This window comes from Nycticebus coucang, chromosome 16, assembly GCF_027406575.1.
Source record: "Nycticebus coucang isolate mNycCou1 chromosome 16, mNycCou1.pri, whole genome shotgun sequence".
Taxonomy (NCBI): domain Eukaryota; kingdom Metazoa; phylum Chordata; class Mammalia; order Primates; family Lorisidae; genus Nycticebus; species Nycticebus coucang.
Genome location: NC_069795.1, coordinates 61,516,119 through 61,528,930, shown reverse-complemented (window position 1 = coordinate 61,528,930; position 12,812 = coordinate 61,516,119). Strand labels below are relative to the sequence as shown.

Here is a 12,812-nt window from a genome sequence, read left to right as displayed (position 1 = left end):
AGACCGTTTGACACATTTTCATCACACTAGTTAACATAGCTTTCATAGCATTTTCTTAGTTATTTTGCTGAGACCTTTACATTCCACATTTACTAGGATTCACATATACCCTTGTAAGATGCACCGCAGGTGTAATCCCATTAATCCCCCTCCCTCCACCTACCTCCCCTCTCCCTCCCCTCCCTTTCCCCCTTCTCCCTATTCTTAGGTTGTAACTGGGTTATAGCTTTCATGTGAAGGTCCTACATTAGTTTCATAATAAGGGTGAGTACATTGGGTACTTTTTCTTCCATTCTTGAGACATTTTACTAAGAAGAATATGTTCCAGCTCCATCCATGTAAACATGAAAGAGGTAAAGTCTCCATCTTTTTTTAAGGCTGCATAATATTCCATGGTGTACATATACCACAATTTATTAATCCATTCGTGGATCGATGAGCACTTGGGCTTTTTCCATGACTTAGCAATTATGAATTGGGCTGCAATAAACATTCTGGTACAAATATCTTTGTTATGATGTGATTTTTGGTCTTCTGGGTATATGCCCAGTAGAAGGATTACAGGATTGAATGGCAGATCTATTTTTAGATCTCTAAGTGTTCTCCATATCTCTTTCCAAAAGGAATGTATTAATTTGCATTCCCACCAGCAGTGCAAAAGTGTTCCCTTTTCTCCACATCCACGCCAACATCTCTGGTCTTGGGATTTTGTGATATAGGCTAGTCTCACTGGAGTTAGATGATATCTCAAAGTAGTTTTGATTTGCATTTCTTTGATGATTAAAGATGCTAACAAAATTTGTCATGGAAATGAGTAAGACAGCCAGGTAACTGAATTGACAGACCTAAACAGGTTGAAAAGTATGACAGTTACCTTGCTGATATGTTGAGGACTTAAGGTTATTTTCCAGGTCATGACAATCTTCTTCAGTCCCTTGCCTCCTGATTTTTTTAAAAAAAATTCAGATTAGGGATGCCCCATAGCTGGCCACATGCTCCAGGGCTGGTGGGTTTGAACCTAGTCCAGGACTGCTAAACAAACAAACAAACAAAATAGCTGGGCATTGTGGCGGGTGCCTGTAGTCCCAGCTACTAGGGAAGCTGAGGCAAGAAAATCGCTTGAGCCCAAGAATTTGACATTGCTATGAGCTATGATGCCACAGCACTCTACCGAGGGCAACAAAGTGAGACTCTGTCTCAATTTAAAAAAAAAAATCAGATTAAAATACAGTTACATACAATTAGGTGATATTGTCTGCATTTGTTAGGTAAAGTCCAGTTTGTGGTTGAGACCTTCACCCAGGCCCACCTCCTGACTTTCACTATGCTCCTTCAGTGAGGTAGGGGCACTTTCCATCTTAGCCAAGCAATTCTTGCCTCTTTTAATCATCCAGGCCTAGTGTCATTTCTGAGCAGCCACCTTATCAGAGAGAGCATGTGATTCAGCTCTTATTACCATTTCTCAGGATAAAATCAGATACGCTTGCATAGTAGAACTCTGCCAAGGGGATGTCATACACATCCTCCTGCAGGCATCGCACTGAGGATGACAAAGGGCCAGGTACTGTGGACCTGATGGAGACTACCAAAGACTGTGGACCTGATGTCTTAAAGGAGTTAGGCCAACTTTAAGAACATAAATTGACTGGCAGAATTGGGATTTATAACATTGAAATAACAATCCCTAGAATTAACACAATATCTTCATTTTTACCAGGTGGATCCTTGTATAGCTAGGAATGGCTAACAAATAACTGAAAAGAGTGAGAAAACATCAAGATTCATTTTATTTTTAGTTTCCATAAATTCACTTTTTTCTCAAAATAGCTAAGATATTTGACTCTAGTTGAAACTATAAGAATTTTGCTGTGATAAAAATAACTGGAATATTTTAGAACTTTCTTTAGCTTTATCCCTCCAAAAAGGACATCAATTTTCCAATTCTAGGTTCCATATTGTAATAATATATCTTGGATAACTCATAGTATTTATTCTTTATGTGTCTTTATGAGAGTATCTATTCTGCTTTATCTTTTTATTCTAAACTACATTAATTCTGACCTTTGTGTTTTCATGGTACATTTTACACATTTTCCATAATTTTAGCTGTGCTTTCATCTTGAAGGGAGATTGAAAAGTGTACCGTGACTTCGAAAATGACTAAAAATAAAGCACAACATAACTATTTGGGAGGAACATATTGATTCTCAGGACTTTCATCCTTCAATAATTGAGAGACTGCTAAAAATATAGTCATCAGCAGTATATGTGAGGAGCAGCAGATTATTTCTTTTCATTCATAGTTTACTAAGAGACGTGCACTATCATGGGCTTGCATGGCACTTGAAACCTTTCTTTTTTATTTCATAGATTGATGTTCCCCAGCTTTTTAAGAGTGAGCAAATGGAAGAGGGCACTGGACAAAATTCTCAAGCACTGCCATCAGAAACTGGAATTTATGATAATGACCCCGAAACTTGGTTCAGGAAGCAGGAAGGGTCTGACGTTCATGCTCAGCCATGCCTAGAAGAAAACAAACAGGGCATTGTTTATGCTTCTCTGAACCATTCCATCATTGGAATGAAGCCAAGACAGGCAAGAAATATACAAGAAACACCGACAGAATATGCTTCCATATGTGTGAGAAGTTAATTCCTGTCCTGACCCCAAGTAGTGATCACTGAATGATCACACGTCAACACCATTATCTGGGCCCACAAGGATGTCAAATATTTGTTAACTTGAGAGTTTTCACTTTAAAGAGGTTCATGTTCATACTTGGATGTTAAGGGTTCACAGGACAAATGATTAAAATTTCTCCTGGAAACTTCCTTGGGAGATTTTTATCTTATAGTTTTTAACAAGCAAAGTTTCTCTGGAAAATTGATTGCTACCATGAGTAGGAGAATAGAACATTTAAACATAGCTGCGTTTTACCCAACAGATTAACTCAATCTTTACTTTGGAGTTATTAGAGAGACTTGTAGGGAAGAGAGGTTTGTGTTATCTGGATTAATTAAATACACAGTCTTAAAAGAGAGAAAAAAAAAGTCCCAATTTGACTAACCATAAATACAGCAATGATTGTATATTTCCAGTGAATCTTGCATAATAAGAAATTTTCCTGTGTCAAGCTATAAGACTGATGTTTCTTAAATGTAGAGAAGAAACATATTTTAGATTTGAGATAGAAAAGAATGGAAAGAGTAAGTGGTGCAATAAATATATAGAATACATCAATCGATGTGGGGTGAATGTTTCTAATACCTGGCACACAAATGCTTATATCCACCTTGTTTGATTGCTAAACAAATATACGTATTTATGGAGCAATCAATATATGGCAAATTTATGAGCAAAGTGGTGACTTGGTTTTGGGTTAATAGACTAATGAATATGAATGTAACATAATGCTGCTGGATTAATATAATTGTGGGCATCTGAATAAACTTGGTGAAAATAGGTATTATTAGGTAAATGAAGATTAATGGCTTAAACTGCTTTATGTTTGATTTGATAGCAAATTAAAAGCACAATTAATGGAATGAAGAAACGGCCAGAACATTTAGTAGGTTAGTCCCTACTAACCTACTAAACATAGTTTCATTCACCACATCTGTATTGCTCTCCTTCTTACTGAGGAATAGGGGCAAATCATATGTAGTGATGTATTACAGTTTGGTATCATCATTTAAAAAAACAGAGGTTGCAGCCACTTAAGAGTATAGCAAGAGGTGGCGCCTGTGGCTCAGTGAGTAGGGCGCCGGCCCCATATGCCGAGGGTGGTGGGTTCGGACCCAGCCCTGGCCAAATTGCAACAAAAAAAAAAATAGCCGGGCGTTGTGGCGGGTGCCTGTAGTCCCAGCTGCTCGGGAGGCTGAGGCAAGAGAATCGCGTAAGCCCAAGAGTTAGAGGTTGCTGTGAGCCGTGTGACGCCACGGCACTCTACCGAGGGCGGTACGGTGAGACTCTGTCTCTACAAAAAAAAAAAAAAAAAGAGTATAGCAAGAGATGGTTTCAGATTTTCTAAATTTCCCAAGTTCTTGAATCTAATTATTTCAAAAATAGCCTCCAATTTTATTTAACTGTTCGAGGTTATTAGAATTCTCAGGTGCTGCTACTAAATAATGCAATAATCTTACAAAGTGGATAGAAAATGTTAGGATCCATTTGAACAAATATGTGAGCTGCTGCACAAATGAATGTGGTGTGTGTGTGTGTGTGTGTGTGTAGGTGTATAGAGGGGGTGGGTGACATAAAGAAATAGTACAAGAGAAATTGATTAAATTGACTTTCCATTTTCCATTTGCTTATCAAGCGCAAAACACTGGAGTAAATCAGTCGTTAGAGAAAAGAATGTATGAAATTATGGGGATGGGAGTATGAGTGGAGTACACACACACACACACACACACACACACACTAACAAAATAGAGTTTTTGGTGGAGCTTTGCTTATGTGACCTTGGTGTTAAGTTTTAGCTCCTTAGATTTGGGGCTGCAGATATTATTTTGAGTCACATTTTATTTTTGGTAGCTCATTTTTTTTAAATATCATTCTATCAGTAGAATGTCATGAAAATAGAATTTTTAGCAAATAATTCTAAATAGGCGTTCAGCCAAACTACATTTATGGATAGCTTATGTAAAAAGACATATTATTGTAGAACAACTGCTTGTGGTATTCTTAAAAATAGAAACAGGAAGTAAGGGTAGGATACATTTAGCTGTCCTCTTATCAGATGAACACACAAAGCTGAGCAGTTGCTTCATAATTCTCTCCAATTTAGACACAAAACATTTCTGTCTATTGTCATTTAGCATATTTTCAGTATTTCCTACAGTAGAGATAGCATTACAGTGATTTTACTTCTGTATGTGATTTTTTATTGTGTGTGTTTTGGGCTTGCTCAAATCACAAATTGTTCTGTTTTATTCCTTCTTAATAAAACGTGTCCAAAGATATATATGTATTTACCCTAATAAGTATTTCAGTATTATTTACCTGGCTTATGTCATTAATTTATAGGCGGTTTGAGAAAAATTCTGTAATATGTGGATAATTTAATGACTTTTTATATATTTTAAGATCGGTGATTATTCCCAAGAAGGTAAATTCATTAAAATTTGTTTCAAATCAGTTTGGCACCTGCCTTTGTACCAAAAACGTGTGGATATGAATAGAAGAGAGATTCTTAAACCCTAAGGCACATATAAACAACCCAAATAACTTGGTAAACTTCAGATTACCAACTCCCAGCACTGAGAAATTCTGCTTCAGAAGGTACAGCAAGTTACTCTTTAAAACAGATCCCCACTTGAGGGGTTCCTTAGACTATAACCTGTCTTTTTTCCATGTATGAAATTTTTCAAAATAAAATATTTTTAAAGCAATAAAATAAAATAAAATAAAATAAAAAATAAAAGAGATCCCAGGAGACTTTAATATAAGTGTCTCAGCATTCATAATTCAGGAAGTAGATCTAGGTTTGGCATATGTGGTTTATCTTATCATTTTTGTGCATCAACCAAGACTATCTAGTCTCCAGCATGGATTCAATGACATAATCATATTTAATTTTCTATAGATACAGAATTGTTTCCAAAGCAGTTTCAGGTTCAGTGAAGCTAAGTGGAATTTCTCTACGTCCCTCCCACCATGCATGCACCCCTTCCCACGTCGTCAGCATCCTGCACTTCAGTATATATTTATCATAACTAATGAACTAGAATTGACACATCATTATCAACCAAAGCCCAAAGTTCAAAGTTTACATTAGGGTTCACTCTTTTTTTTTTTTTTTTTCTTTTTTGAGACACAGCCTCAAGCTGTCACCCTGGGTAGAGTGCTGTGGTGTCACAGCTCACAACAACCTCCAACTCTTGGGCTTAAGTGATTCTCTTGCATAAGCCTCCCAAGTAGCTGGGACTACGGGCGCCTACCACAACACTTGGCTATTTTTTGATTGTAGTTCTCATTGTCGTTTGGCAGGCCTGGGCTGGATTCTAACTCACCAGCTCTGGTGTATGTGGCAGGCGCCTTAGCCGCTCCAGCTACAGGTGCCTTAGCCAGGGTTCACTCTTGATGTTGCCATACTGTGAGTTTTGACATACATACAATGACATGCAGCGGTCTCCAAACTTTTTGGCACCAGGGACCACTTTTGTGGAAGACAATTTTTTCATGGACTGGAGGAAGGGATGCCTTGGAATTGGTTCAAGTGCATTTCATTTATTGTACATTTTAGTTCTATTATTATTACCTTTTAAATTGCACACAAACTTTATCGCTACCCTGTATGATAAATAATTATACAACTCACCATAAGTCTTCCTTCAGTGACTTCAGTGGGAACCTTGAGCTTACTTTCCTGTAACTAGATAGTTCCATCTGAGGGTGATAGAAGACATGACACCTGAAGTGTGCTGCTGCTATAAACCCTGCCACCAGATGCAGCTTGGGACTTGCCACTCACTGATAGGGTTTTCATATGGTCTAAAAGCTATTGATTTAGTATAGTCTCTGTGCAGTCAAACCTCTCTGCTAATGATAAGCTGTATTTGCAGCCACCAGGGCTAGCACTACCACCTCAGCTCCGCCTCAGATCATCAGGCATTATTAGATCAGTGATTTCCAACTGGTGTGCCGTGGCACACTGGTGTGCCAAGAGACAACTCCAGGTGTGCAGGGAAATTTTTTAAATATAAAAAAAATAAGAAAAGAAAAATTTTAAATATCATTAATTAAATGATTTTCAAAATGAATTCAAAGCATAGTAAGTACATTTTTTTTTTTACTCTTTTTTTTGATCAACTTAATTTAAGCATGCCACAGAAGGTTAACTATAAGGTCAAGTGTGCCGTGAGACAAAAAAAAAATGATTGAAAACCATCACATTAGATTCTCATAAGGAGGACACAGCCTAGATCCCTCACATGTGTGTTATACCGTAGGCTACATGCTCCCATAAGAATCTAAAGGCACTGTTTACCTGGCAGTAGGTGGCATTCAGATGGTGATGTGAGAGATACGAAGCAGCCATAAATACAGAAGAAGCTTGGCTCACTTCCCACTGTGCAGCCCAGTTCCTAACAGGCCAGGCCACAATCCAGTACCTGTGTATGGCCAGGCCTTGGGGACTGCAACTGACATGTATAGTGACTTAAGAATAGTTTCATTGCCCTAAAATCCATCTGTGCTTCTCCTGTTCCCTCTTCCTTCCCAACTCCTGACAACCATTAATTGTGTCCATAGTTTTGTCTTTTTTTTTTTTTTTTTTTTTAATTTGAGACAGTCTCAAGCTGTCAGAATGCCATGGCATCACAGCTCACAGCAACCTCAAATTCTTGGACTTAAGTGATTCTCTTGCCTCAGCCTCCTGAGTAGCTGGGACTATAGGTGCCCGCCACAATGCCCGGTTATTTTTTGTGGCAGTTTGGCTGGGGCCGGGTTTGAACCGCCACTCTTGGTATATGGGGCCGGCGCCCTACCCACTGAGCCACAGGCACTGCCCATAGTGTTGTCTTTTACAGAACGTTATATCGTTGGAATCATACCCCATGTAGCCTTTTCTGATTGGTTTCTTTCACTAGGTAATATGCATTTAAGTTTCTCCGATGTCTTATAATGACTTGATAGCTCATTTCTTTTTAGTGGTGAATGGTGGTATTTCATTGTCTGGATATACCACAATTTATTTCTCCATACACCTACTGAAGGATGTCTTAGTTGCTTTCAAGTTTGGACAATTATGAATAAAGCTGCTATAAACATCCATGTACAGGTTTATGTACAAATGTTTTCAACTTATTTGAGTAAATACCAAGGAGGATAATCTCTGGATTGTATGATAAGATTATGTTTAGCTTTGTAAGAAACTGTCAAACTGTCTTCCAAAGTGACTGCTATTTTGTATTCTCACCAGCAATAAATAAGTCTTCCTGTTACTTCACATTTTAGCCGGCATTTGGTATGTCAGCATTTTGGAATTTTGCCATTCTGATAGGTACGTAGTAGTATCTCATTATTTTAATTTTAATTCACAATTTCCTAATGACATATGGTATTGGTAATCTCTTTATACACTTACTTACATCTGGTCTCTTCTTTAGTGAAGTGTCTGTACAGATCTTTTGCTGATTTTTGACTTGTTCATTTTCTTGTTGAATTTTTAATGGTTATTTTATGGTTTGCATAATAATCCTTTATCAAATGTGCCTTTTGCAAATAGTTTCTTTTAGTCTGTGGTTTGTCCTTTCACTCTCACTATGATCATAGCGTTTATTTGTTACTGTGTTTGCTGTTACCTTAGCCTATGGGCTACTGATTGGGCAAGGGTCATGGCACATCCTCTTTTGTTTCTTAGCCTGGTGTTTGGCACATACTAGAATTAAGTGTTTAACTAATGAATGTATTGTGTTCGTGAAGTGGGTCATCCACTCCCCTGACTTTCAAAGGATGGCTCTCAAATCAGCAATAAGGGAATCCTCTGTGTGCTTATTAGTAATGTAGAATCTCAGGCTTTCCATACTAAATAAATTTCTGTATTTTAATAAGATCTTTAGGTAATTGGTATGCACACTAACCTTGTGAACTTTATGATCCACTTAGCCTTTATGAATCCATCTCTCCCCACCCTGAGTCAGGTATGGTGGGAAATCAAGTCATATTTATAGGGCAGACTAATTTAGAAAGTTCTATTTTAGGCAGGAACAGGAAGGGCCTTACCACCCAACCCAGAAAGTAAAAATGGCAAGTGAGAAAGAAAACATTACTATTTTATCAAACAGAAGTTTGTGCTAACCTTGAAAACATGGGAACTGAAACTCCTGGGCTAGAAATCAACTCACATGTTCAAAAGCAAATTCTGGGGGCTGATCTTTAAAATCAAGCCCTATTCCTAAATTAGTCAATATAAACATTTCATTTCAATTGCTTTGTGAACAATTTATTGCCACAATTTAGCACCTACTAGTTTGCTAAATTCTGAGGTTACATGGCTGAGAAAGATTCCATTCCTGCCTAACATTGCTTATAGTAACAATGAAGGGGTAGAAGTTAAATACAAAAAAAAGTACAATCCAGTGGTTGAAATCTGTTGTAGAAATAGATGCAAAATTCTTCAAAAACACCATAAAACTGTAAGTATTTTTGAGTGTAACAACCATGTCTTACTCATCTTAGTGGAATTCATGTTTTTGAGACACAGTTTGGAGGGTCTTGCAGGAACCTTAAATAACTATATTACTCTGATTTTACAAGTTCTCAACCAATTGAAAAATAGAAAAGTCAGATTAGGGATAACATTAATATTAATAATGAAAATGGATTAGAGAGTATAACATAGGCTCCAAAATGAAATACTTGACCATCTAAATCTTGCTTGACTTTGGGACTCATTTATAGAAAGAGTTAGGTGTACAGAGAGTTACTCGCCTACCCATTTGGGGGAAAGTCAGCCGGCCTCAAGCTTCCTTGATCTCAGATGAATGAATGTCAGGGACATGACGACAGCCTCATTGCTTTGGATTCAAGAATTCCTTTCCAAGGTTAATGTGGTTAAAAGGGTGAGAGGCCCGGCCTATCTCACAATCAGTTAAATCAATCCTGCTTTTCTAAGGAAAAGCCTGGAAGAGGGCAGATGATAGCAGGACCTGATTTCACAGCTAAGGTGGGAATATGAAGACAGCAAAATAATGATTTTTTCCTCGTTTAGGAACCTAGTAAATATTCGTGAATGTTAAATTACTGAACTGAATAAATTAAAAATAAGAAGCAACTACTTCTTTCAGGGAAACAAAAAAATGTCATTTGTGTTTTCTCTAGAGCTGGGCAAAAGGGTGTGAAGGAGAGACATTCAAAACAGTGTGGCACATTCTGCGAATGGCCAGACATCTTGTGGCTCCAGTGTAGGTTACATGGGAGAAGGGCCAGGTTACAGACAAGTTAGCTATAATTGTCATTTTAATACAGTGTAGGGGATTACAAAGTGCCTTCCTGTATATTGTACAAAGCATTTCAAACATTGTGAGAGATCTACCAGTAATTATTTTCTCTTTAAGCTTCTTGGCTGTTAAACATGCATAATTAACATGCTGATATAACAATAAAATTTATTTTTGTTTTAGACAACGTTATTGAAACTTATCCAAGTCTTAATAAATGTTTAACAATTGATAAATAATTTTATCTGGAGTTAAATAAAAGGAGGGTGGATCTGACTAGAACTTTAGGAAACTCTATGAGGTAATAACCAAATAAAGAGAGGTTAGAAATGGCAAAGATTTCTATTTACAGCTCACAAGCTACCCTAAAATGCTTAAAAAATTATAGCTCTGAACTGGACAACCAGGATTGCATTGTTTTTAAATTTTGTAAATTTGTGTTTTCTTTGAATAATATGCTATTCAAAGATTGTACATCTGATCTCTTTGTTTATTCATATTAATGCTTAATATGTATCTTTAAAAAAAAAGTTAAAAATGCAAATTAAGTAACATTGTAGTGAATCACTTCCAAGGAAGTATTCCTACTAATGGAGCTGGCCCATGGGTTAACTAACTGCTATATTGAGATTTATGTTTTGGGGCTTTCTATGGACCATATAACCATCTATTAAGAAGAACTCCACAATATTTTACCTCTCATGTTCTTGATCTCTTTACAGAATAAAGAGATTTATTTATTATTATTATTATTATTTATAAAATAATGTTTATAATAACAGACATCTAATCCTCAATGAATCCCCAATAATAAAAAAAGACATGTATCAGTTATTTATTGCTTGCGTATGTGCCAAACACTGTTCTAAGCCTTTTGTTTAACTCTCACAATCATTTTATAAAATAGGTGGTTATCATTGTCATTCTACTACTCAGAAAACTGAGGCACATGGTTGTCAAGCAAGTTCTCATCACTAATACGTGGTAGAGACTAAATTTCAACCTAGCAATCTGAGTGCAGAACGCATGTTCCTACCACAGTACAACTTTAGAAACATTTGAGGAGGACTTAGAGTTGTTCTGGACTCTGTTCTATGCACCAGACAGTCTTAAATCTGCCTGCCAAAGCTCACTCAAGAGTGTTAAGTCTGTGTAACAGTGGAAATGTTTGCAATTGCCCAGTTATCAGTGCTGGTCCATCAGTTGCAAGAAGGAATTGGTACGAGGATGAAATCTGGCACTACATTGGAGAGGATAGTATCCATGTCAATGGTAAGAATGGAGCATAAGATAGTCATCATAGTAAGTATGTACAGGAGGAGACAAAAATAAGCAGGCCATAATCACAGGCCAGTGACCCAAATCCCAGTGAACAGGTAATAGGCAAGTGGTATAGGAAACCAGTATAGGGCCACAGTGTGAATGGAGCTGGATTGTGAGCCAATTGCATTTGAGTGCAGGAGTTCCTAACATAATTCCTATTCAGGACCATCCCACAATGTAGATTTGAAGATAAAAACAAGTATTCAGACTTTTCTGGAGAAAGGAACTGAAGAATTAGAGAATCTAGAGGTTTCAAATAATAATGCTGGGAGTCCTCCTACAGAGCTCAGACAAACCTGACATTTCTCACCACAGTTCCTTTCCCCCTAAGAATCATCAATATGTTGGAAAAAATGATAAAAGAGGAATAACGACAAAGCTAAAGGGAAAAAAGAAGCTCAGAGATGCAGGACTAAAACTGGTAAACAAAAATTTCAGTTATGGATAAGGCCTACCCATAAACTAAAAATGTACCCTAGTGGTCTTGGGAAAATCAGAGGGCATTCATTTGTTAAAACCCACAAATCATACACAGTGTCTTAGTTTTAACCACTTTTAGCTGACAACTCTTTAAAAATATGCTGACCTTGTGGCATATGATTCTACAGGAACCCAGAACAACCCCCAAATTCACATGATCTGCTTTTTGAAAAATGTACTCCCTATCAAATACACTTAGAAAACTGCATCTTAGAAAAATTGATAGTAGGAAATATAACATACCTACATCCTACTCACACACACATATACAGACGTAGAAACACAAAAACTTATGTGTGTGTCTCTATGTAGTACAAAAACAGAAAACTAAATATTTTAAAATGACTGTCTCTTAGAGGGAAGAGAAACTAGTGTAGAATAATCAAGGATGGAAATGAGACTTCAGTGAACGTATATGGTAAAGACTTTGATTTTGGAGTCATGAAAATTATTTATATAATTAAATAATAATACCACTTCATAAATAAAAAATGATCCCTCAAATTTGAAAATATACTAAAAAAAACTTAACTGTATGTAATTATGTTACATACTTAGAAATAAAATAAAACTTTCCTGAACCACAAAAATTAACAGAGGTATGGAATTAATATTTTGAATTTGAAGTTCAAATATAAATTCATGATTTTTTAATTAAAAACTATTTCCTAGATTTGATTACCGAAACAAATTAAAAGGAAAAAGGGCATATACATTTCTCTTGTCATTAATAATAAAAAGTCTTAATAAAATATTTTCAAATTTTGAATCAATAGACTATTTAAAGAATAATGTAGTAGGACCACTCTAAAATAAAGGTTATGTTAAATAACAAAACTTTAAAACCAACGAAGCTAATCTACACAGTAAATTAACTGTTGTCAGAACAAGATAAAATTCAACTTTCTTTTTTTTCATTTTTATTATATATTTTATTTAACTTGGCATTTTAAAAATATTTTCATTTCAACATGAACTTTAGGAATTATTATTAATTTTATTTATTTATTTTCATTTCACATAGGTATGAGGGTATAATAATTGGGTTACCATTGTTTACATTCG

At 36.3% G+C, this 12,812-nt stretch overlaps 1 protein-coding gene across 1 annotated transcript in view; it reads left to right on the top strand.

Annotated features, from left to right (window-relative positions):
• BTLA (B and T lymphocyte associated) overlaps positions 1-5,139 on the top strand; it is a 33,010-nt gene extending 27,871 nt beyond the window's left edge. Inside the window, exons 6-7 of the mRNA XM_053565265.1 lie at positions 2,371-3,734; positions 4,012-5,139. Coding sequence (XP_053421240.1) covers positions 2,371-2,652 — 282 coding nt within the window. The 3' untranslated portion in view covers positions 2,653-3,734; positions 4,012-5,139. The remainder of the gene's footprint in view (positions 1-2,370; positions 3,735-4,011) is intronic.
• The last annotated feature ends 7,673 nt before the right edge of the window (positions 5,140-12,812 follow it).